Genomic DNA, 25,735 nt, shown 5'->3' with positions numbered 1-25,735 from the left:
ACACATAGATAGATAGATAGGTAAATAGGTAGGTAGGTGGGGGCGGATAGAGAAAGATGATAAGTGATAGGTGATAGATCAGGGGTTTTCAAACTTGTCAGCTTTAAGACTTGTGGACTTCAACTCCCAGAATTCCTCCTCCAATCATGTTAGCTCAGGAATTCTGGGAGTTGAAGTCCCACAAGTCTTACACTTGCCAAGTTTGGAGACCTTTGCATTAGATAGATGGAATGCAATCCTAAATTATATACACAGGTAGTCCTCGATTTTCGTTCAGTGACCCTTCAAAGTTACAACAGCACTGTGAAAAAAGTGACTTACGACCGTTTTTCACACTTATGGACGTTGCAGCATTCCCCGTGGTCACAATCAAAATTCAGATGCTTGGCAACTGGCATGTACTTATGACGGTTGCAGTGTCCCCAGGTCACGTGATTCCCTAGCAAGCAAAGTCAAGTGTGGAGCCACTTAACAACCCTGTTACTCATTTAACAACTGCAGTGATTCACTTAACTGTGGCAAGAAAGGTTGTAAAATGTGGTAAAACTCACTTAACAACTGTCTCTCTTAGCAACAGAAATTTTGGGCTCAACGGTAGTCATAAGTCAAGGACTACCTGTATAAGGTGGATCTCTGTTATTCTGTATTCTGTTTAATTTTTCCTAGACTGGCTTATCAGCCTTCAAGATTCCTTTCCTTTCTGGTGCCATAGTAACGGGGGGTGGGGGTGGAGGATGAAATAATTGGGCTTTGTGAGGATGGGAAATGTGCTGGAGGTTTTAGAGTATGAACTGTATAACTTGGGGAAAAACTTTATTGTTTTTTGTTTACTTGCTTGCTTACAGCACAACTGCAGCTCTTTATCAAACCAGGCCAAGGTCAAGGGGCCGATGTCTGCATCGCCACCTGAACACGCTCTACATGACATTATACACATCTTCGATTGGATGGACTGTTTGACCTATGATGGGTGGGAACGTTGCCATCACTTTGTATGTGTGTTTTTCACACATAAATCCTCAGATCTAGAATTCCTTTGAGGCTACCACTTGATTTCCTGTAAAAGTTCCTTTTCTCTATATTAATGGAGTCTAAGAGCATCTTTCTTGGATTTTGAATGGAGCACCATCTGCCACTGGCGCTAATCCCTTATATATTAGGTCAACAGAGTTGGAAGGGACCTTGGAGGTCTTCTAGTCCAACCCCCTGCTCAGGCAGGAAACCCTATATCATTTCAGACACATGGTTGTCCAATCTCTTCTTAAAAACTTCCAGTGTTGGAGCATTTACAATTTGGGAAGCAAGTTGTTCCACTGATTAATTGTTCTCGCTGTCAGGAAATTTCTCCTTGGTTCTAAGTTGCTTCTCTCCTTGCTTAATTTCCACCCGTTGCTTCTCGTCATGTCATCTGACCCTTTTCAAAGAAGAAAGAAAATGGTGTGACTGAAAAAAGAGAGAGATGCAAACACAGCCTTGGTCACCAAAGGCTACCTTGCAAAATGAGCATTTTTTTTCGTCCCAAACAAGCCATATTGTTAGACAAGGCTGGGAGCAGCTGTCATCTGGGGAATTTCAAATTGCTAGCTGTTCTCTATTGAGGTCTTCACGCTTCAAGGCCTGGTACACCTGTCTCCTATTGTTCCTGCCCATCCTTCGAGCCTCAACAAGGCTGGCATGCTCCAGATGCTACCAACAAAAGAATGCCATTTTGGGCCCTCAAGATACGCTTTTCTCCATAGCTTCCTCTGTCTTTGAGAACATCATAATCATTGCGCCACATCTCCATCAATTGGTGAGAGAAAGCTTGGTCTTTAAGACATCAGACTAGAACACAGAGTTCTAGTCTATATGTATATGAAGACTCAATCATCTAGGCCAAAAATATCTAAAAAGATTAAATCAAGGCAACTGCTCCGAAGTTTATTAAACGGAGACATTTCGTTACTCATCCAAGTATTTTCATTTTGACTGCAGTTACTTGGATGAGTAACCAAACGTCTCAGTTTAATAAACTTTGGGCCAGTTGCCTTGATTTAACATTTTTAGATGAGTTCTAGCCCCGCCTCAAGCGTCATCACTTGAGACTTTCAAGAAGAGATTGGACTGCCATTTATCAGAAATGGTTTCCAGCTTGGGCAGGGGGTTGGACTAGATGACCTACAAGGTCCCTTCCTATTCTGATGATCTGTGATCTGTTATCTTAAGCATGAAAGCCGGCTGGGTGAATGGGCTACTCACCAGGAAATGCTGCATCTAGTCCTGCCTTTGGCAAGAAAGCTGGGTAGGTAAATTATGACCAGTCACCAGGTGACTTAGAGTTCTAATCCTGCCTTAATTATGAAAGCTGGCTGGGGGACTTTGAGTCAACCCCCAGGGGATGGTAAGTTCTAGTTTTGCTTTTGGCAAGAAAGCCAACTAGGTGACTTTGGGACAATCACCAGGAAATGGTGAATTCTAGTCCTCCCTTAGTCAGGGTGACAAGTCTCCAGGAGACGGTGAGTGAGCAAGAAAGCCGGGGAAATAACTTTTGAACATTCACCAGGTGACTGGGAGTTCTAGTCCCATCTTAAGCATGAAAGCTGATTGGGTTACTTTGGGCCAATCACTAGGAGATGGTGAGTTCTAGTCCCACCTTAGGCAGGAAAACCAGATGGGTAACTTTGGAACAACCACCTGGAGACGGTGAGTTCTAGTTTAGCTTTTGGCAAGAAAGCTGGCTGGATGGCTTGGACCAATCACTAGGGGATCGCAATCATGGCAGCAATAATGGAAATAACCGCAACAATAGCAATAATAATCGCAGCAGCAAAGAGCAACAATTGCAGCAGCAGTAAAAATAACAACTGCACTAATAGCAATAAGAACCGCAGCAGCAATACCAATAATTGCAGCAATAAGAGCAATAATAACCGCAGTAACAGCAACAATAATCACAGAAATTATAGAAATAATAATTGCTGCAAAATAGAGGGAACACAGCAATAATCACAAGAAGTATTCAGGGCAGTCATTAGTCATTATACCAACATCAGCAACTCCTGACACGTGTCTCGCCATCTTTACGTGGGAATGCACCGTCTGGGGAGTGAAGGGGACAGCGGGAGGAAAGGGGCCCGTAGCTTCAGGGCCCCGCTGCCGAGTCCCGGGGCGACACAGCCGAGGGTCCCCATAGCGGCGGCGGGGGTGAAGGTGTCCTCGTTTTACTCAACTCGGCCCGGCGGTGGCGGCTGCCTAGCAACGGGCCAGGCCGCCGTCGTTTCTAGGGGGCGTGCCGGTGCGGTGTGGCGACGCCGGCGCATGCGCCGCGGGCCACTTCCGCCCGGGTAAGGGAACGTGTCCCTGGGCGCTTGCGGGGGCCGCCTCTGCCGGGTCGGAAGTGCGGACTGTGTTCGGCGATGGAGCAGGCCGAGGCGCACAACGGCAGCGGGGCGGCCGAAGCCCCCGCGGGGGCCGGCACGCGACCCCCGGCCACCCCGGAAGGCATGGCGCTGGCCTACGGCAGCCTGGTGGTCATGGCTCTGCTGCCCATCTTCTTCGGGGCGCTGCGCTCCGTCACCTGCGCCAAAGGGAAGGTGAGGAAGGGAGGAGGAGGAGGAGAGCCTCCCCAAGCAGGGGCAGTCTATCTCAGTGGGAATCCGATGGGGCGTTCAAGTTTCAGCCCCCCCAAAAATCAAACCTGGCCCTTTTAAGAGGAGGACTTCAACTCCCAGAATTCCCCAGCCAGCTTTGCTGGCTGGGGAATTCTGGGAGTTGTAGTCCACCCCCTCCCTTAAAGGGGCCGAGCTTTAGAAACATGGCTAGGCAGCTAATCCTCGACTTACGACCGCTCATTTAGTGTCCGTTCAAAGTCACCACGGCCCTGGGAAAGGGACTTGGGGAACCATTTGTCACACTTAACGACCGTCGCGGGATCAAAACGTGCTGGGCAACTGGCTCGACTTTACGACGGTCGCTCGCAGTGCCTCTCCCCGAGATTAGGGGATTTCCACCCTTTTGGGGCCACCTTTTCTGACCGCGGCAAAGTCCGTGGACTCACTTAACGACCGTGCGACTCGCTTCACGGCACACACAGGGATAGTGGGCAGAAAGGTCGTAAAACGGGGAGGGGAGGGCGGGATTCGCTGAAAAGCCTCGCTTGGCAACGAGAATTGGGCCTCCCTTGTGGTCGTAAGTCGAGGACTGCCTGTAAGTTTGGAGGGTCGCTGAAGAGGCCGGTTGTCTTTTGCTCCCTTCTGGGGGGCTCCCACCATGGCTGGTTCTGACCATCTAACCCAACAGCCTTGGCTGCTGCCTGGGATCCAACAGGCTGGGGGTGGGGGGGTTGCAGCAAATTGGGGGCTCCCCTATACAGCAATGGGGTGTGACCCTGTCTGCCCCCCTCCCTGTCCTCTTTGGGCAGCAGGGTCCCTGGGAATAGTGCAAAGGATTGTGCCCAGAGGTGGGTAAAGGTACATATTCCCTGCCCTTCCCCCTTGCTTTGCTGTGATACAGTGATACAGAAAAAACCCCACAAATTTGTGTCTTTTTGCTGTTGGGTCTCTGCTTCTTGGCCTCTTCTTTATATTGTGCATTTCTAAACCACCTGTCTCTCTCAGACAGGGGCTCTGCATAACCAATAAATCAAACGAGGGATAAAAATTCAGTTAGGGTTAAAATTGTAAAAGGATAGAATTTCGAATATAGTCTCTTCCCTCCTCCAGAGATTCCTATAAATATGATTCATGGTTTTCTTTTCCTTCCTTCCTTCCTTCCTTCCTTCCTTCCTTCCTTCCTTCCTTCCTTCCTTCCTTCCCTCCTTCCCTCCCTCCCTCCCTCCCTCCCTCCCTCCCTCCATTTCTGTCTTTCCATTTCCTTCCTTCCTTCCTTCCTTTCCTTCCTTCCATCTGTCTTCCTTCATTCCTTTCCTCTCTTCCCCTTCCTTCCCTCTCTCCCCTTTTCTTCCCCTCTCCTTCCTTCCTTTCTTTTTCTTTCTTTCTTTCCTTCTTTCTTTTTCTTTTCTTTCTCCCACTTTTCCTTTTTTCTTCTCCTTCCTTCCTTCCTTCCTTCCATCTTCCATTCCTTCCCTCTTTTCCCTTTCCTTCCTTCCTTCCTTCCTTCCTTCCTTCCTTCCTTTCTTTCTTTCTTTCTTTCTTTCTTTCTTTCTTTCTTTCTTTCTTTCTTTCTTTCTTTCTTTCTTTCTTTCTTTCTTCCTCCCTCTCTCTCTTTTTCTCTCCTTCCTTCCTTCCTTCCCTCCTGCCTCCCTCCCTCCATTTCTGTCTTTCCATTTCTTTCCTTCCTTCCTTTCCTTCCTTCCATCTATCTTCCTTCATTCCTCTCCTCTCTTCCCCTTCCTTCCCTCTCTCCCTTTCCTTCCTCTCTCCTTCCTTCCTTTCTTTTCTTTCTTTCCTTCTTTCTTTTCTCTCTTTCTCCTCCTTTCCTTTTTCCTTCCTTTCTTCCTCCTTCCTTCCTTCCTTCCTTCCTTCCTTCCTTCCTTTCCTTCCTTCTTTCTTTCTTTCTTTCTTTCTTTCTTTCTTTCTTTCTTTCTTTCTTTCTTTCTTTCTTTCCTTCTCTCTCTCTCTCTCCTTTCCTGTTCTCTCCTTCCTTCCCTCCCTCCCTCTAGCCTCCCTCTCCCCTTAAATAAGCCAAGAGGTTTGATGGGAGGGTGGATCCACTACCACCACCGCAGGTTTTTTTTCCTTCCCCTTCCTGAAACTGTACGGCGAGGAGTCTTCACGGGTGACAGCTCAAGCAGGCAAAGAACTGACGTGTTAGTAGAAGTCCCACCTCTTAACAGTCCTTGGCTGCTTCCTTTGCTGGAAATAATGGCTAGGTGGGTGTCAGGGAAGATGCACTGACCCGCACCAAAGGTCAGGATTTGCATCGGGTGTGTTTCATTCTGGATTCCCTTGCTGACGTTGGCGGCAGCTGCCCAGTTTCAGGCTATATAATTCTATGATTTCTGCAGCATATTTAAAGTGTGGGCACTGACAGCTGTTGGTGGCTGCTGGCGCCTGAGTCAGTCTGTGGCTTTAATCCAGCATGGCTAAAACTCTTTAAGAGGGGATCACACAGATCTGCAAATACTTTGTAATCCGGCATCCAGTTCTGGTGGCCACAATACAAAAAAAAAAAGATGTTGTGACTCTAGAAAGAGGCCAGAGAAAAGCAGCGAAGAGGATGGCTGGAGGCTAAAACATACGAAGGACAGTTGCAGGAATTGGGTGTGTCTAGTTGAAAAGAAGGACTCGGGGTGACATCAGCCTTCTAAAGTTTGAGGGGCTGCCACAGAGAAGTGGGGGTCAAGCTATTCTCCAAAGCACCAAAAGGCAGGACAAGAAGCAAGGGAGGGAAACTAACTCAGGAGAGAAGCAACCTAGAACTAAGGAGGAATTTTTGAACAGTGAGAGCAATTAACCAGTGGAACTGCTTGCCACCAGAAGTTGTGGATGCTTCAACGCGGGAAGTTTTAAAGAAGAGACTGGACAACCATTTGTGTAAAATGGTATAGGGTTTCCTGCCGGAGCAGGGGGTTAGACTAGAAGACCTCCAAGGTCCCTTCCAGCTCTGTTATTCTGTTCTGTTAGTTTAATAAAAAGGAATTAGGGGTGACATGATAGCAGTATTCCAATAATTAGGGGGCTGCCCCAAAGAAGAGGTCAAGATATTCTCCAAAGCCCCTGAAGGCAGGACAAGAAGCAATGGATGGAAACTAACCAAGGAGAGAAGCAACCTTAATAATAATAATAATAATAATGATAATGATAATGATAATGAGGAGGAGGAGGAGGAGGAGGAGGAGAAGAAAGAAGAAGAAAGAAGAAAGAAGAAAGAAGAAGAAGAAGAAGAAGAAGAAGAAGTTGTTTTCCTGACAGAACAAATAATCAATTGAATAGCTTGTCTCCTATAGTTGCACTGGAAAGAGTGCAGAGAAGAACCACAAAGATAATTAGGGGACTGGAGGCTAAAACATAACAAGAATAGTTGCAAGAATTGGATGTCTCTAGCTACTGAAATAAATATTCAGGGGGTGGTGTGATAATAGCAGTCTTCCAATATTTGAGGGGCTGTCACAGAAAAGTGGGGGGGATCAACTTATTTTCCAAAGCACCTGAAGGCAGGAAGAAGCAGTGGATAGAAACTTAAATCAAGGATAGAAGCAACCTTAGAACTGAGGAGAAATTTTCTGACAGTAAGAATAATCCACTAGAACCTGGGTGAACAACAGGTCTCTGTTTAGGAATTGATCATTCTTACATGTAGTCCTCGACTTACAACCATTCATTTAGGGATAACAACTGTGGCAAGAGAGATGTCATAAAATGGGACAACGAAAGAGTTGTCAGGCTCAGGGATGGTCCTGAGTCAAGAACTACCCACATGTATTTTCTGAATCACCGTTTGTCTTTCATCATACAGGAACTTCTCCGTTCTCCATTCTTCCTTTCTATGTTGCCGAACTACATTTCTCAGCGAGGTTGAGACATGTTGTAATTCGGCAACATCTGGAGTCTATAAATTTTTCTTTTCTCCTCCCGTGTTCTCCTCGATTTTCGGAGCAGGGTTCGCCTTTTTCTCGTTGAGTGACTTTCCCATCTGATTTAAACTGTTTTTTTTTAGAACCTTTTTTTCCAAGGAAAACCCAGACATTCTTTGGATATTTTGGATTGTGGTTCGCCTATCGGACTCAGCCAGCATCTCCAAACCGGGGCTGGGAGAATGGAAAGTGTGATTCAAAACATCTGCAGAGCCACGGACTGAAAATGGCTGCAACTGTAGAGTTTTGTGGTGTCTTTTTTTAAAAAAAAAATCCATTTTAGGGGGTAAAAAGAAAAGAAAAGTGACATAGAATCACAAAGTTGGAAGGGACCTTGGAGGTCTTCTAGTCCAACCCCTGCCTAGGCAGGAAAGCCTACACCACTTCAGGCAAATGGTTATCCAGCATCTTTTTTAAAATCTTCCATTGCTGGAGCATTCACAACTTCTGGTGGCAAGCAGTTCCGCTGGTTAATTGTTTTCGCTGCCAGGAAATGTCTCCTTAGTTCTAGGTTGCTTCCCTCTTTGATCAGTTCCCATTCTTATTTCTTCTTCTGCCTTCTGGTGATTTGGAAAAGAGCTGGTGGCACCCTTTCAAATATTGGCAATGTCGCTATCGTGCCTCCGCACGTCCTTCTTTTCATTAAACGAGACCTACCGAATTCCAGCAAAAGGCCGTTTTGCAAAGGCTGAGAACCAGCGGCAACAGTAGCGTGTCTCAAACTGGGCAGCTTTTAAAAGATCTGTGGACTTCCAACTCCCAGAATTCCCTAGCCAGGCCTGCAATCCTCCATGGCTGGCTGGGGAATTCTGGGAGTTGGAGTCTCCTCCCCCCCACCAACTGAAACTGGGCGAGATTGAGGCACCCTTGACTTAAAGGGCTCCGTTGGGGGCTTTTCCGTTCTCACCCCTGGATAGTTTCCTTCCCTCCCCTGAGAAGAGCCGCGGCTCCCTCTTTCACAGCCGCCCTGAACCCAGGCTGGGCTGAGCTGAGCTGCCCTGGGACCGTTTCAAGGAGGCCTTGAAATGGGGGAATCTGCTCCAAAAGGGGACGGCTCGCCACGGCCAACTCCCCACGGCCAGGTTGTTGCAGGACAACTTGCCCAAGGGTAGGGTAGGGTAGGGTAGGGTAGGGTAGGGTAGAGTAGAATAGAATAGAATAGAATAGAATAGAATAGAATAGAATAGAATAGAATAGAATAGAATAGAATAGAATAGAATAGAATTCTTTATTGGCAAGTGTCATTGGACACACAAGGAATTTGTCTTGGTGCAATGCTTTCTTTATACATAAAAGAAAAGATACATTCGGAATCATCAGGTCCAACACTTAATGATAGTCATAGGGTACAATAAGAATAGAATAGAATAGAATAGAATAGAATAGAATAGAATATAAGGAATAGAATAGAATAGAATAGAATATAAGGAATAGAATGGAATGGAATGGAATGGAACGGAATAGAACAGAACAGAACAGAATAGAATATATGGAATGGAATGGAATAGAATAGAATAGAATAGAATAGAATAGAATAGAATAGAATAGAATAGAATAGAATAGAATAGAATAGAATAGAATTCTTTATTGGCCAAGTGTCATTGGACACACAAGGAATTTGTCTTGGTGCAATGCTTTCTTTATACATAAAAGAAAAGATACATTCGTCAAGAATCATCAGGTCCAGCACTTAATGATAGTCATAGGGTACAATAAGAATAGAATAGAATAGAACAGAATAGAATATAATAGAATAGAATAGAATAGGAATTGGGATGGAATAGAATAGGATAGGATAGAATAGAATAGAATAGAATAGAATAGGATAGAATAGAATAGAATAGAATAGAATAGAATAGAATAGAATAACAAGAGTTCAAAGAGACCTTGGAGGTCTTCTAGTCCAACCCCCTGCTTAGGCAGGAAACCTTACACTGCTTCAGACAAATGGTTGTCCAATCTCTTCTTAAAAACGTCCATCGATGGAGCATCCACAACTTCTGGTGGCAAGCAGTCCCACTGATTCGTTGTTCTCACCGTCACAAAACTTCTCCTTAGTTCCAGGTTGCTTCTCTCCTTGACTGGTTTTTCCATCCGTTGCTCCTTGTCCTGCCCTCAGGGGCTTTGGAGAATAGCTGGACTCCCCTCTTCTTTGGGGCAGCCCCTGAGGTATTGCAATTCAAATGCAAAAGAGGTCAGAAGGATTCCGCGTTGTCCCACGAAGCAGGCAGGCAGGCGCCGCGCCACCGCAAAAAAAGGGGGCTTATTTAGCAGGATATTCAGATGAAATCAAAAAAAGCAGGGAAAAAAAAAGGTTCTGTGAAAACAAGCTGTTTGCGTGTAAGCAGGACGGCTTATTTGTCACCGGTCCTTGCCGCAGGGATGCTTGCCGGAGCAGGGGCCTTGTGAAGGCTGCAAAAACACACAACCACAACCCTCGGTCGGGGTGAACGGCTAGCCTCACGCCACAACTTCTGCTGGGGAATGAGGAGGGTGGGTTTCCCGTGGCTGCGGATGAGGGGTGGGCTGGCTTTTGAGCGTCTCACCCTCGGCCCCTTTCTCTCCTAGAACGCTTCGGACATGCCAGAGACCATCACCAGCCGAGACGCGGCTCGTTTTCCTATCGTTGCCAGCTGCACCCTCCTAGGACTCTATCTCTTCTTCAAAGTGAGTAAAGCACCCTTGAGAAGTCCCTCGGTGGGGCAGTTGTCTTCTCTGGGGTCCTTGGCGCTCTCTGAGGTGGATTCCTTCCTTGCAGACGTTTCGTAACCCGACTAGGTAACCTCATCAGTGTTAGAAGGGAGCGGGGTTTGCAGGGAGAAGGAAGAGGAGGAGGAGGAGGATGACAACTGGGTCTTTATTGCTCTGTCAGCTTGATGGTTTCTTTGCAGACGTTTCATGACCGAACTCGATAACATCATCAGTGCTATAAAGAAGTAGGGTGTGGGGGGGGTGTGAGGAAGAGGAGGAGGAGGAAGAAAGGAAGGGGAAGAGGAGAAGGAGGAAGGGGACTTGGTGCTCTGTTGAGCTTGGTGGTTTTCTTTCAGACGTTTCATTACCAAACTAAGGAACACCATCAGTGCTAGGAGGGAGTGGGGTTTGCAGAGAGAAGGAGGAAGAGGAGGATTATGGGTCTGTATTGTTCTGTCAGCTTGGTGGTTTTCTTGCAGACGTTTCATAACCTGACTAGGTAACACCATCAGTATTAGAAGGGAGTGGGGTTTGTAAAGAGGAGGAGGAAGAGAACCGTGAGGAAATTGGGTGCTTTCTGAGATCGTTTGCTTGCAGACTTTTCATGACCCGGCTAGGTAACATCATCAGTGCTGGGAGGAAGTGGGGCTTGCTCTCTGTTTACGTTTCAGTTTTCCTCTTGATTTGAAGCTCATCCAATATTTTTTATCTTGTGACCAGGAAGAACGGTGGTTCCTCTTGGATGTGGAGGAAACTTTTTCCAACCATCTGTTGGAAAGGAATTTGTACTTTCTGGAGGCCAAACCAAACATCACAGCTTCCCTCTTTGATCTGGTTTGGTCGGCCGTGTACTGGAGGCACTGGTTTCATTCAGAGGAACGCTTAATCTGGTTTCCTAAAGGTCAAGAAAGCAACAGATAATCATAGATCGGTTAATTCCTAGCTTTTTTTTAAAAAAAAAAAGTTTGTGTAGGGTGCAAGTGATCTGCTATTGTGCAATCAAAGTGAAGGTGGGTTATTTTCAGTGAAAACCAGAGCCGCAGATTGCAGGAAAAGCAAAATGCAAACTTAAAGCCACGGTTCTAAAATAAACGAGCTTTAAATTAGCAGGTAGCACAACAGGGAAGGACGCCGAAGCAAGATATATATCCCGATCTGACACCGCTGCGATTTGATGCTTGCATGAGTTCAGTACATAATAAAATATTCAAGAATGGTCCCTCAGGCGGATCTGGAAAAATGCCAGAGACAAACAGGAAACATTATCAACGTTTTATAATCCATGAGGTAAATATGGGGAGGTGGCCTCATGGCTGTTCTCTAGGAAGGCATTTTCCATTCTGACCCCTCCAATTTACTGTAAGAGGCAGTGACTCTCAACCCTGGCGGTTTAAAATAGAAGGATAGAATAGAATTCTTTTATTGGCCAAGTGTGATTGGACACACAAGGAATTTGTCTTGGGGCAAATACTCTCAGTGAACATAAAATAAAAGATATATTCGTCAGAATCGTCAGGTTCAACACTTAATGATAGTCATAGGGTACAATAAGCAATCAAATCATACTAGGAAACAGTGTGAAGATGGATGGACTTCAACTCCCAAAATTCCCCAGTCAGGAACTAGAACTCACACTGGCCTGGTGATTGGCTCAAAGTCACCCAGCCAGCTTTCATTCCTAAGGGGAGGACTAGAATTTGCCCCCTCCTGGTGTTTGATCATTCAGCTGGCTTTCGTGCCTAAGATGGGACTAGAACTCTCCATCTCCTGGTGATTGGCCCAGAGTCAACTAGTCAGCTTTCATACCTAAGGTGGGACTAGAACTCACTCCTGGTGATTGGCCCAGAGTCACCCAGCTGGCTTTCATGCCTAAGGCAGGATTAGAACTCTCCATCTCCTGGTGATTGGCCCAGAGTCAACTAGTCAGTTTTCACCATTAAAACAGGACTAGAACTCACCGTCTCCTGGTGATTGGCCCAAAGTCACCCAGCTGTCTTTCATGCCTAAGGCGGGATTAGAACTCACCAACTCCTGGTGATTGGCCCAGAGTCAACTAGTCAGTTTTCACCATTAAAACAGGACTAGAACTCACCGTCTCCTGGTGATTGGCCCAGAGTCACCCAGCTGGCTTTCATGCCTAAGGCGGGATTAGAACTCACTGACTCCTGGTGATTGGCCCAGAGTCACCCAGCTGGCTTTCATGCCTAAGGCGGGATTAGAACTCACCAACTCCTGGTGATTGGCCCAGAGTCACCCAGCTGGCTTTCATGCCTAAGGCAGGACTAGAACTCACTGACTCCTGGTGATCCCAAAGTCACCCAGCTGTCTTTCATTCCTAAGGCGGGACTAGAACTCACCAACTCCTGGTGATTGGCCCAGAGTCACCCAGCTGGCTTTCATGCCTAAGGCAGGACTAGAACTCACTGACTCCTGGTGATTGGCCCAAAGTCACCCAGCTGTCTTTCATTCCTAAAGCGGGATTAGAACTCACCGACTCTTGGTGATTGGCCCAAAGTCACCCAGCTGGCTTTCATGCCTAAGGCGGGACTAGAACTCGCCGTCTCCTGGTGATTGGCCCAAAGTCACCCAGCTGTCTTTCATTCCTAAGGCGGGATTAGAACTCACCAACTCCTGGTGATTGGCCCAAAGTCACCCAGCTGGCTTTCATGCCTAAGGCGGGACTAGAACTCGCCGTCTCCTGGTGCTCGGTCCAAGTCCCCTAGCCAGGTTTCTATGCCTATGGTGGGACTAGAACTCCCAGTCTCCCGCTTTCTTAACCTCTCCAGTGCCTTCCTCCAGCCAATACCACACTTCCCAGGTTGGGGGGGGGTCCCTATTTCCTCTCCCACCCCAGCCCTTTTGCAGCCTCACCGTCCTCCGTGAGGTATTTGAACTGAATTGGGATTTCATTGCCGTTCGACCTGTTTGCCAGTCGCGGCCTGCGCCTTCAGGCCAGGGAGCGTCGCTAATCGGCAAACCACATTTCCTGTGAGACGGTGGTTTGCATCTCCAGATATTTAGAAAGATATTTTCTGGAAGTCAGAAGCCTGGAGGCTGCTTCGGGGAATCCCCACAAGAAACAAGGCACGGTTGTCAGCTGCACCGTGCAGGAAACCCTCCACTTACGACCGTTTGGATCAGCGGCCGTTTGGAATTACAACAGCCCTGGAGAGGAAGAAAGTGGCTTGGGGCCCTTATTCACACTTACGACCTTTCCAGCATCCCCCTGGTCACGCGATCCACCTATTTATCCTCCTATTTGTGGACGGTCGCCGTGTCCCAGGGTGAAGTGATATTTGTGACCTCAAGCCGATAGTTTTCTTGCAGACGTTTCATGACCCAACTGGGGAACATCCTCAGTGCTATACAGGTGTGGACCTTGCGGAATGAAGTAGAAGGGGAAGGCGAGGAGGACTGTGGCCTCCTCAGTGCTCCCTGGATGGTTTCCTTGCAGACGTTTCATTATCTGGCTAAGGAACATAATCAGTGCTAGGAGGAAGGAGGAGAACTGTGGGGGTCCCTGGTGCTCTCTGAGCTTGGTTGCTTTCTTGCAGATATTTCGTGACCCAACAAGGGTACATCATCCGTGCTAAAAAGGTGTGGGTTTGTGGAGTGAAGGAGGAGGATTGTGGGGTCCTGGGTGGTCTCTGAGCGTGGTGCTTTTCTTGCAGACATTTTATGACCCAACTAGGGAATATCATCAGTGCTAGGAGGGAGGAGGAGGAAAACTGGGGTCCTTGGCGCTCTCTGAGGTTGGTGGTTTTCTTGCAAAGCTTTTCCTTATCCAACTAGGGACCATCATCAGTGTTAGAAAGGAGATGAGGAGGAGGAGAAAGGGGAGGAGGAGGAGAAGGAAGGGAGGAGAGGAAAGGGAAGGAGGAAGAGGATGACTGATGGGTCCTTGATGGTTTCTCTTGCAGATGTCTCATGACCCAACTAGGTAGCATTATCAGTGCTAGAAGCTGGGAGGAGGAGGATGACTGTGGGGCCCTCCGTGGTGGTCTTTGAGCTTGACGGTTTTCTTGCAGACATTTCACCACCCAACTAGGTAGCATCATCCGTGCTAGAACGTGGGAGGGTTGACGTTACCAAGTTGGCTCATGAAACTTCTGCAAGAAAACCAACATACTCCAAGAGCGCCAAGGACCCCCTCAGCCGCCATTTTTGTTTCCCATAATTCCCCTCCCCCCCCGCCCCACTGATGCATTGTGGGAATGAAAAGGTAGCTGGGTGTTTTTCTGATGTATTTTAAGGACGCCCAGCTGCACATGTTAGCCTGCGGAAGAAGAATGAGCTTTCTCAAGGAGCGTCTGGATGCCCACATGGGTTCTCATTTTCAGAGGGAAAGCGAGGTAAATCATATGCAAACGGCTTGCCAAGCCTTGTAAAATCAGGAGTTGCTGGCGGCTTCATCTTGTTTTTATTATTTGTCCGTAGATTATTATTATTATTATTATTTTGCTAGGGTCCTAAACAGATTGAATGTACAGGGGGCAGGAATTAAAAAACCTGCAGAGCAGGAAATTTAAAAAAGGCTCTTTCTTGAAAATGCTCGCATTAAATCACTTGTAATATCTGAATGTGAAACCTCATGCAAGACACGGCTTTGAGTGACTGTCAAAAGACAAGGAGGAAGTGGCATAAATTGGAAATATCCTTTGCCAATAGGGTTTGTTTGCCTTTGGGGTTGGTTCTGTGGCCGGAGAGGCTGGCCTTTGGGGTTGTAAACTGAGGCACGCAAAGCTCCATTTCTTCTTAGCTAAATATTTATTTCATTTATTGATTGCATTTATCAGCTGCCCCTCTCAGTGCCACATAAAAGTGGGAAAAATCTACAGCATGATAAAACAACGTTTTTCTAACATTAAAACGCTGCACAAATAGTCCCGGACTTACAACGCATTTAAGTGACAGAAGTTGCAACAATAGTATGGAAAAAAAATGACTTATTGTTTTTTTCACACTTACAATCGTTTGTATCCCACGATCCAAATTCAGACGCTTGGCAACTGACTCGCATTTATGACCGTTGTAATGTTTCCCCCCCCTCCCTTTTGCGACCTTTTGATGAGCAGAGTTCAACAGGGAAGCCGGATTCACTTAACGGCCGTTTTCTTAACGTCTCAGCTGCAGGGATTCCCTTAACCACTGTGGCAAGAAAGGTTGTAAAATGAGGCAAAGCTCACAGGTGGTCCTTGACTCACAACAGTTTCACTTCGTGACAGTTCAAAGTTACAACAATGGCACTGAGAAAAAGCGACTTATGACCATTTTTCACACTTATGACAGATCAACAGGTAATCAGAGTTGGAAGGGACCTTGTAGGTCATCTAGTCCAACCCCCCACTCCCAATCAGGAGTCCCTACATCATTTCTGACAGGTGGGAGTCCAGTCTCTTCTTGAAAGCCTCCAGGGATGAAGCTCCCACAACTTCTGAGGGCAACTTCTGTTCCATGGGTGGATTGTTCTCACTGTCAGAAAGTGTCTCCTTATTTCCAGGTTGAATCTCTCCTTGTTCAGTTTCCATCCATTCTTCCTTGTCTGGCCTTCAGGTGCCTTGGAGAATAGCTTGACCCCTTCCTCCTCCTCTCTGGGGAAGCCCCTCAAATATTGGAAGATGCTCTCCTGTCTCCCCTGGTCCTTCTCTTCCCTAGACTAGCCAGGCCCAGTTCCTGCAACCGTTTTTCATTTGTTTTAGCCTCAAGTCCCCTCATCATCCTAGTTGCTCTTCTCTGCCCTCTTTCTAGAGTCTCAGCATCTTTTTTATAGTGTGGTGAACAAAACTGGACAATACTCTAGGTGTGGCCTTACTAAGGCTTTACAGAGTGGTATTAGTACCTCCCTTGATCTCGATTGTATCCCTCTGTTAATGCAACTGAGGATTGCATTGGCTTTTTTGGCTGCCACCACACACGGCTGGCTCCCATTTAGCCGGTTGTCCACTAAGACTCCAGGATCCCTCTCCCAGTTATTGCTACTGAGTCTGGTTTCACCCAGTCTATATGGGTCCTCTTGGTTTTTCTTGCCTAAGTGCTAAGACTTTACTTTTCTCTACGTTGAATTTCATTTTGTTGGATACGGCCCAGTGTTCGAGTCTGTCAAGATCCCTCTGGATCTTGAGCCTATCTTCTTGGGCGTTAGCTACTCCTGCCAGCTTAGTATCATTTGCAAATTCGGTAAGTTCCCCTTCTATTCCCTCATCTCAGTCATGGCAAAACACGTAACACGCACGTAACCAAAGATCTCACATAGCAACACAGATTTGGGGCTCAGTTGTGGTCCTAAGTTGAGGACTACCTGTAACTTTGAACTATCATTAAGTGACTAGTTATAAGTCAAGGCCTAGCTGTACTATGGCTGAAAGGCTGATATTGCAGCATTGGAAACAAATAAATTTAATCAATCAATGGATCAGAGAACTGATTGTACTCGCCACCCATGAGAGAAATGTAGACTTTGTATGGATAAGCTAATAATACAGAATAAACAACTTTTTAATGCAAAAAATACAGTAGGTTTTTTTTAAAAAGCACAATAGTTATATAAGTGTAATAGAAATAGAAACATGCTGTCATAACATTTGCATTAGATAAATATATTTAGAATTGAAACTGATTACTGTTAGAACTGTTTTCATTGTTCTGTATTTTTGTCACCTTTTTAAAAATCACTTGTTACACTTTTATTTTCCTTTGATACTGCACGCCTTTCTACCCTAGTTATCTCTGCGTTTTGTTCCTTTTTTTTTTCCTGTGAGTATTTAAAGTCAGTCAAAACAAAGAAAGAAATGTGGATTATTATTTTTTTCTTCCCTGTAGCTCTTACCAAAACGTTTTTTCCTTCAACAGGAGCTTTGGCGCTTTCGTTAACTAGAATTTGTGTTGGAGACCTTCAACGCCTGGAGTTATTTGTAAAAAATATAAAAGCAGGGATACAAAGAACTAACAAATAGGAGTCACACCGAAATATAATTTTATCCTATTTACCTGTGTATTAAATTATTGTATTTTATTCCAATTCCATTTTAAATCGTATTTTATTCCAATGCCGTTTCAAATTGTTTTTATCAGGTTTTAGTAATCATTTGTGTCTGGACTTTGATATGGCCCAAGGGCTAATCAATACAGTGAACTTAACTAATAAATACTTTTTTTTTTCCTTAAAAAAAAACAAAAACAGTCCTGGTGGAAAGGGAAAGAGCTTTCCGTGAGCTGGCTGGAATGATTTTGCTCAAAATATCAAAAATGAAAACGGGGACGTGCTTTTACGATTACGTTCGCGTTGTTGGAGAAACCCAAAGTTTCGTCTCACCCGGTTTTTGTTTTGTCTTCTTAGATCTTCTCCCAAGAATATATCAATCTGTTGCTCTCCATGTATTTCTTCGTCCTTGGGATCCTTGCGCTGTCCCACACCATCAGGTAAAGGACCAGAATTGTGAAGGACACAATATATGCAGCTCCTCAATGGAAACTGCCCCTACGTGGAGGGAGGTATGCAATGGGGTCTGTTTTAGGCCCAGGACATCTTCATCAATGACTTGGACAAGGAGGATATAGATGGGGAACGCATCAAATTGGCAGAAGACACCAAGCTGGCAGGAATAGCCATCACTTCAGAAGATAAAAGGCTTAAGCTACAAGAAGGATCTTGGTAGACTTGGAACATTGGGCGTTATCTAACAAAATGAAATTCAAGGGTGGAAAAAATAATGAATCAAGTTCTACATTTAGGCAAGAAAAACCAAAATGCGCAGGGGCGGTATAGGTGGTACCTCGCTCGATCGTAGTAACGGTGAGAGAGACCTCGGAGTCTTAGTGGACAACCGTTTAAATACGCCGAAACTTTTGGAGGCCTCGTCATTTGCAAAAAAAAAAGCTGCCTGGTTGATTATTGCGCATAAAGGAAAGGTTAAAATGCTGGCAATCTTCAGTTTAATAGTTAACTGCCTTATCAGATGGGAAATGGGCATTCAGCTGCTCACAGAGCTTCCTCTCCTTTACACACAAATGAGAATATTTACCTGTGGGTGGAGAACATCTGCCCTCTTCTGAGGCCAGCTTTCCCTGTTGAAAACAAAAGACTCCCAGCCTCTTAAAAAAGAGTTTAAGAAACAAAACAAACCTTCGTTTTGATCTCCAAGTGCCAAAGAAGGTTTAATGTGGACTTGCTCAGTTCCACCCACTGCCGTGCCTTAACAACCAGAAAACGAAGGGTTACCTTGTGAGGTCTAGTTTATATGATTAATAGAACAGAACAGAACAGAACAGAGTTGGAAAGGACCTCGAAAGTCTTCTAGTCCAACCCCCTGCTTAGGCAGGAAACCTGGCCTATCCCATTTCAGACAAAATTAATGAAAGCTTGTTTATTGGCAATCCTGGAACAGAATTTGGGGAGTGTTCGGCCTTGCATCCTCTGACCCAGCTGCGGGGATGAGGCTAAAACGGCTTTTTTTTCCTGGAGAATTTCAAGTCAAAAGGTTGATTGTAAATTAATAATAGAATACGTAATGACAAGAGTTGGAAGGGACCCTGGAGGTCATCTATTCCAACCTCCCGCTCAAGCAGGAGACCGTTATAGACCTACAGACTAACGGAGTTGGAAGGGACCTTGGAGGGTCATTTAGTCCAACCCCCTGCTCAGGCAAGAAACTCTATACCATTTCAGACAAATGGAGGTTCCATCTCTTAAAAACCTCCAGTGTAGGAGCACCCACAACTTCCAGTAGCAAGCAGTTCCACTGGTTAATTGTCCTCACTTGTCAGGAAATTCCTCCTTAGTTCCAGGTTGCTTCTCTCCTGGATGAGTTTTCCACCCATTGCTTCCTGACCTGCCTTCAGGTGCTTCAAAACCCCTCTAGAAGCAATGTTTATTGGGTACCGATTTGCTTCCGGGGGTTCAATTCCAGGTACTGGGTTGTCACCTTTAAATCCCTCCGTGGCTTAAAGCTGGGTTATTTGAAGGACTCCTCCTTTCCCAGTTACCCACCAGAGCGGGGAGGTGGGAGATGTTATAGGCCCCTTCCTCTTCAGGAGGCCCATCTGGTGGGATCCCAAAGAAGGACCTTCTCCGTGGTGGCTCCCTCTCTATGGAATATCATCCCTGCAGACACACTCTGTCCGTGACACTCTAAAAAGCCCCCCAAGGACCTGGTTTTGCCATGGGGTGGGGGAGGTGGGGGGACCCCATAATGATACATCAAGTGGCTGGTTAGATTGTCATCCAGGGGCCTGGGAGGGTTTTCTGGGGGTTTGTATTTGGGGTCGTCCACAGTAAGGTGCTCACAGTCACCTGGAGTGAATTGGGCAACCCTATAAATTTTCTTAATAAATAGTGGCTAAATTAACTCAGATCTGACTGCATCATTGATGGCTTCCGGTTTCCGTGTTTCTAAACTTGTGTTTTACAACCTCAGCTAGGTTAGCATGCTGACAAAGGAATTCTGGGAGTTGAAGTCCATATTAATGTTTATTTGCATGCTGACAAAGGAATTCTGGGTGTTGAAGTCCATCCATTTTGAAATTTATTTGCATGATGGCTGGGGAAATTTTGGCTGTTGAAGTCCAGCCATTTTGAAATTTATTTGCATGCTGACTGGGGAATTTTGGCTGTTGAAGTCCAGCCATTTTGAAATTTATTTGCATGCTGATTGAGGAATTCTGGGAGTTGAAGTCCAGCCATTTCAAAATTTATTTACATGATGACTGGGGAAATTCTGGGTGTTGAAGTCTAGCCATTTTGAAATTTATTCGCATGCTGGCTGAGGAATTCTAGGAATTGAAGGCCACCCATCTCAACATTTATTCGCATGCTGGTTGGGGAATTCTGGGTGTTGAAGTCCACCCACTTTAAAGTGCCTGAGGTTGAGAAACACAGCTCTAACTATTTGGTACTCCTTTATTTAGCTTTATAAAGGTATTTTCGTGGGGTTTTGATTTTCCTTCCATACAGCTGCCTTTCTTGGTTGTGGTTTCTTTTAAAACCATGTCATCCTTCCCTTCTTTTTTTCACTTTTCCTTCTTCTTCCTTCCGGTCTCATTTCAGCCCCATGATGAATAAATTTTTCCCAGCCAACTTTCCCAACAAGCAGTATCAACTCCTTTTTACTCAAGGCTCCGGAGAAGCAAAGGAAGGTAAGTTTGCTCCCTTCTTCAGCCAAAGCTTGGAGAATCTTCTCTGTGAATCCTGCCTTGTGTGTCTGCTTGTGTACTGCCATACAACCAATGCTTTCGGCATCTCTCCTGGCTGTGTTGTATTGGGGCCAATGAGTGGATTTAAAAGAACAGCAAAACTTCATTAGTTACGATTTCTTTATGTCTGTCTGTCCATCCATGCCTGCCTGCCTCCCTGCCTGTCCATCCATCCATCTCTAATTTATCCATCCATCCATCTATCTCTGTCTATTTATCTATCTATCTGTCCATCCATCTCTCTTATCTATCTGTCCATCCATCTCTCTTATCAATTTATCCATCCATCTATCTCTAATTTATCCATCCATCCATCTATCTCTATCTATTTATCTATCTATCTGTCCATCCATCTCTCTTATCTATCTGTCCATCCATCTCTCTCATCTATCTGTCCATCCATCTCTCTTATCTATCTGTCCATCCATCTCTCTTATCAATTTATCCATCCATCTATCTCTAATTTATCCATCCATCCATCCATCTCTATCTGTCCATCCATCCATCCATCCATCCATCCATCTCTTAATTTATCCATCCATCCATCTCTATCTATCCATCTATCTCTAATTTATCCATCCATCCATCCATCTCTATCTGTCCATCCATCCATCTCTATCCATCCATCCATCCATCTCTATCTGTCCATCCACCCATCTGTCTACATCCATCCATCCATCCATCCATCCATCCATCCATCCATCCATCCATCCATCTCTATCCATCTCTCTATTCATCCGTCCATCCATCTATCTCTATTTATCCATCTATCTCTGATCTATCTGTCCATCTATCTAAACTGTCTGTCTATCTCTCCACCTTTCTGGCATTGCATGCCAAACAATAAGACATGAAGATATTTTTTGCCCTGTGCCATCACTCTGCTGCACACCAAAGCCCCACAGCACAGGATACTTACCCATGTAGTTCAGCTGTATTGCTATTATCCTTCTCATCTTTTATAAACTGTTATATCTTATGATTAATGATTGCATCTATGATTTATGACCTATCCCTTTGTTGTTGTATGCATTCTGACAGCTTATGCACTGGAGACAAATTCCTTGGGTGTCCAATCTCACTTGGTCAAATAACGTTACTCTCTCCTTTATATACACATACATGCATACATAAGGGACACGGGTGGCTCAGTGGCTAAGATGCTGAGCTTTTCGATCAGAAAGGTGGTCAGTTTGGCGGTTCGAACCCCCAGCGTCGCATCACGGAGGGAGCTCCCGTTCCTTGTCCCGGCTTCTGCCAGCCTAGCGGTTCGAAAGCATGTAAAAAGTGCAAGTAGAAAAATAGGGACCCCTTTGGCGGGAAGGGAACAGCGTTCTGTGCGCCTTCGGCATTTAGTCCTGCCGGCCACCTGACGACCACGGAGACGTCTTTGGACAGCGCTTGGCTCTTCAGCTTTGTAACGGAGATGAGCAGCGCCCCCTAGAGCTGGGAACGAGTAGCACGGATGTGCGAGGGGAACTTTTACCTTTACCTGATATGCATTTATACACGCTCTCTCTCACACACGCTCACACACTCATCCATCCTTAACTCAAGTCCTCCACAACTAGATGGGCAGATACCAACCAGAGCGATGGACACCCCTAAATTTGGATCCATAAAAACTGGAAATGTGGGCGGTTTTCCGGTCCCTTTTTAATCTCCCAAATTCCTTTCTTTTTCTTTTTGTTACTCCATTATTTTATATTAAAAACATTAAAATACAACGCCCCCCCACAAGAGAAAAAAATTACAAAAGCAAAACTTGACAAAACTACTCAGAAAGTTCGGAAAAAGAAAGAAAAAAAAAAACCCGAAACAGACATATGCATAGATTGTCCTCTCGAGTTGAATACCGATAAATATATTTCAAAGATAATAACTCCTCCCTCTCCCCGTTTCTTTGTAAATTGATGGAGTCAGGCAGCTACTCTTGCCTTGTTGATTGACAAGTCTGGCAGCTGTTGGTGGGATTTGAGGGAGGGTCTCCCATAGGCTCAAGCCCAGCTTCCTTTTATTTGGTTCAACTGATGTTTTTCCCTCATTTCCTTAGGGCAGGGGTCCCCAAACTTAGCAACTTTAGGACTTGTGGACTTCAATTCCCAGAATTCCTCAGCCAACCTTGGCCACTTTAAGACTTGAGGACTTCAACTCCCAGAATTCCTCAGCCAACCTTGGCCACTTTAAGACTTGAGGATTTCAACTCCCAGAATTCCTCAGCCAACTTTGGCCACTTTAAGACTTGAGGACTTCAACTCCCAGAATTCCTCAGCCAACCTTGGCCTCTTTAAGGCTTGTGGACTTCAACTCCCAGAATTCCTCAGCCAACTTTGGCCACTTTAAGACTTGTGGACTTCAACTCCCAGAATTCCTCAGCCAACATTGGCCACTTTAAGACTTGAAAACATCAACTCCCAGAATTCCTCAGCCAACTTTGGCCACTTTAAGACTTGAAGACATCAACTCCCAGAATTCCTCAGCCAACTTTGGCCACTTTAAGGCTTGTGGACTTCAACTCCCAGAATTCCTCAGCCAACCTTGGCCTCTTTAAGACTTGAGGACTTCAACTCCCAGAATTCCTCAGCCAACCTTGGCCTCTTTAAGACTTGTGGAGTTCAACTCCCAGAATTCCTTAGCCAACTTTGGCCTCTTTAAGACTTATGGACTTCAACTCCCAGAATTCCTCAGCCAACTTTGGCCTCTTTAAGACTTGAGGACTTCAACTCCCAGAATTCCTCAGCCAACCTTGGCCTCTTTAAGACTTGAGGACTTCAACTCCCAGAATTCCTCAGCCAACCTTGGCCTCTTTAAGACTTGTGGACTTCAACTCCCAGAATTCCTTAGCCAACCTTGGCCTCTTTAAGACTTATGGACTTCAACTCCCAGAATTCCTCAGCCAACTTTGGCCACTTTAAGACTTGTGGACTTCAACAAATCTTAAAGTTGCCAAGTGGCAGTTGAAGTCCACAAGTATTAAAGTTGCCAAGTTTAGAGACCTCTCCACCTTAGGGATTCAGTTGCTTCTTATCTGTCTCCCAAGGGGGTCTTTTAAACAAGATCCCTGATTTTTCCACCCCTCACCTTCCTTATGTGCCTCCTTCGTCTTTAGGTAGGCCAGCTTCGCCTCACACTTGTGTCCGTGAAAATGGCATTTTCTGTCTCATTGCAGAGATTGTGAACTACGAGTTTGACACCAAGGATCTTTTCTGCCTGGCCTTGAGCAGCGTTGTGGGTGTCTGGTACCTGCTGAGGAAGGTAGGCTGACCTGCTGGCGAGGCAGCTGGAATGTTTAATAGCACTTTATAATCCCTGGATATTTCCACTTGGAATAGTGTATCCAGTTTTGGTTGCCACGATATAAAAAAGATGTTGAGACAGAGTAAGAAAATGAATGCGAAATATATTATTGAAAGTCAATAAATATAATCTTAAGGCTAATATAATAAGTGATATTATATGTGATATAAAATACTGATTAGAATGATCATAAATATAAGTGAAATATGTACGGTGATGTTATTATGTGCATAAAGAAATGTATACCGGACTGACACACCGATGAACAGAAAAAAGGCTTTATTTGTTTGTTTTATTGTTGTTATAAAAATAAAAATTTTACTTTAAAAAAGAAAGAAAGAAAAACCAAATGCACAGGTGATATAAGTCACTCAACAGTAGTAACTGTGAGAGGGATCTTGGAGTCTTACTGGACAATCACTTAAATCTGAGCCAGCCGTGCGCTGCAGCTGCCAAAAAAGCCAACCCAGTTCTAGGCTGCATCAACAGAGGGATAGAATCAAAATGACATGAAATGTTGAGACCACTTTATAAGGCCTTGGTGAGGCCACACCTGGAATTCTGCGTCCAGTTTTGGTCACCACAATACCACCAAAAAAAATTAATGTTGAGGCTCTAGACCAGGGGTGTCCAACCTTGGCAACTTTAAGACTTGTGGACTTCAACTCCCAGCAAAGCTGGCTGAGGAATTCTGAGAGTTTGAAGTCCACAAGTCTTAAAGTTGCCAAGGTCGGACACCCCTGCTCTAGACCGAGAGGATTAGGGGACTGGAGGCTAAAACATACGAAGAAGAACGGTTGCTGAACTGGATATAGAGTGCTGAAAGCCAGGACAAGGAGATTTAAACATAGCTTTTACCCAAGTGCTGTGATCGGGTTAAATGCAGAGTTATGAATCTGGTGGTCTTAACATATATATATCCTGGTTGTACAGTTTTTAACTGTTATTTGTTTTACATTGTTATTGTATATGTCTTTTGGTTGTTGTTCAGTTGTATGAGAGCACCTTATTTCGTTGTTCTCAGGTTTATCTATCTATCTATCTATCTATCTATCTATCTATCTATCTATCTATCTATCTATGTCTAATCTAATGAAAAGAAGGAATAGAGGTAACGTGAGAGTGGTCTTCCAATATTTGAGCGGCTGCCACAAAGAGCAGATGGTCATTTTTTTTCCCAAAGCATCATGAAGGCCAGACAAGGAATAATGGATGGAAATTAATGAAGGAGAGAAGCAATCTAGAATTAAGGAGAAACTTCCTTAACAGCGAGGACAATTAACCAGTGGAACAGAAGTTGTGGGCGCTTCCAACCCTGGAGTATTTTAAGAAGAGACTGGAGAGCTGTTTGTCTGAAGCGGTGTAGGGTTTTCCTGCTTGAGAAGGGGTTGGACTAGAAGACCTCCAAGGTCCCTTCCAACTCTTGTTATTCTGAGGCCGGGCAGCTTGGGCAGGCTGCAGACAGGAAGATCTGCAGAACCAAAGCTCTGGGATTGCTCTCCCAACTAAGGATGTGGGTTGTGGGGTCAGTAAGTGCTGCTCACAACCGTCGTCCTTTTTCTTCCAGCACTGGATTGCCAACAACCTCTTCGGCCTGGCCTTCTCCCTCAACGGGGTGGAACTGCTGCACTTAAACAACGTCAGCACGGGTTGCATCCTCCTTGGAGGCCTCTTCATCTACGATGTCTTTTGGGTAAGCGGTTGGTTCCCAGGCTCGGCAGATCCTCCGGGCAATATCCTTCGCTTTTCATCCTGCCACTTTTTCGTTATTTCTATCAGCCTCTCAAGATGGTGGGTGCATTTTCCCCACAACAACAATCCTGTAAGGTGGGTTGGACTGAGAAAGAGGAGCTGGCCCAGAGTCACCCCCAGCCAGCTTTCATGCCTAAGGCGGGACTAGAACTCACTGTCTCCTGGTGATTGGCCCAAAGTCACCCAGCCGGCTGTCATGCCTAAGGCAGGACTAGAACTCACTGTCTCCTGGTGATTGGCCCAAAGTCACCCAGTTGGCTTTCACGCCTAAGGCAGGACTAGAACTCACCGTCT

At 45.4% G+C, this 25,735-nt stretch overlaps 1 protein-coding gene and 1 long non-coding RNA gene across 3 annotated transcripts in view; one reads left to right on the top strand and one right to left on the bottom strand.

Moving 5' to 3' along the window:
* Positions 1-796: 796 nt before the first annotated feature.
* Positions 797-3,291, bottom strand: LOC148125990 (uncharacterized). The gene is made up of 2 exons (XR_015742655.1): positions 3,028-3,291; positions 797-1,414 (listed from the first exon to the last, which is right to left on the bottom strand). It is a non-coding gene; the product is annotated as an uncharacterized LOC148125990 (long non-coding RNA).
* Positions 3,292-3,341: 50 nt separating this feature from the next.
* The window catches only part of HM13 (histocompatibility minor 13), a 37,930-nt gene continuing 15,536 nt past the window's right edge, over positions 3,342-25,735 (top strand). For both annotated transcript variants that reach the window (XM_087928794.1, XM_087928793.1), the window contains exons 1-6: positions 3,342-3,572; positions 10,082-10,180; positions 17,541-17,623; positions 20,247-20,335; positions 23,562-23,647; positions 25,257-25,382. In XM_087928794.1, coding sequence (XP_087784920.1) covers positions 3,396-3,572; positions 10,082-10,180; positions 17,541-17,623; positions 20,247-20,335; positions 23,562-23,647; positions 25,257-25,382 — 660 coding nt within the window. In that variant the 5' untranslated portion in view covers positions 3,342-3,395. The remainder of the gene's footprint in view (positions 3,573-10,081; positions 10,181-17,540; positions 17,624-20,246; positions 20,336-23,561; positions 23,648-25,256; positions 25,383-25,735) is intronic.

This window comes from Pseudonaja textilis, chromosome 3 (assembly GCF_049901715.1).
Source record: "Pseudonaja textilis isolate UNSWEBS1 chromosome 3, rPseTex1.2, whole genome shotgun sequence".
NCBI lineage: Eukaryota > Metazoa > Chordata > Lepidosauria > Squamata > Elapidae > Pseudonaja > Pseudonaja textilis.
The sequence above is the reverse complement of the archived record's forward strand: the minus strand, read 5'-3'. Positions and strand labels throughout refer to the sequence as shown.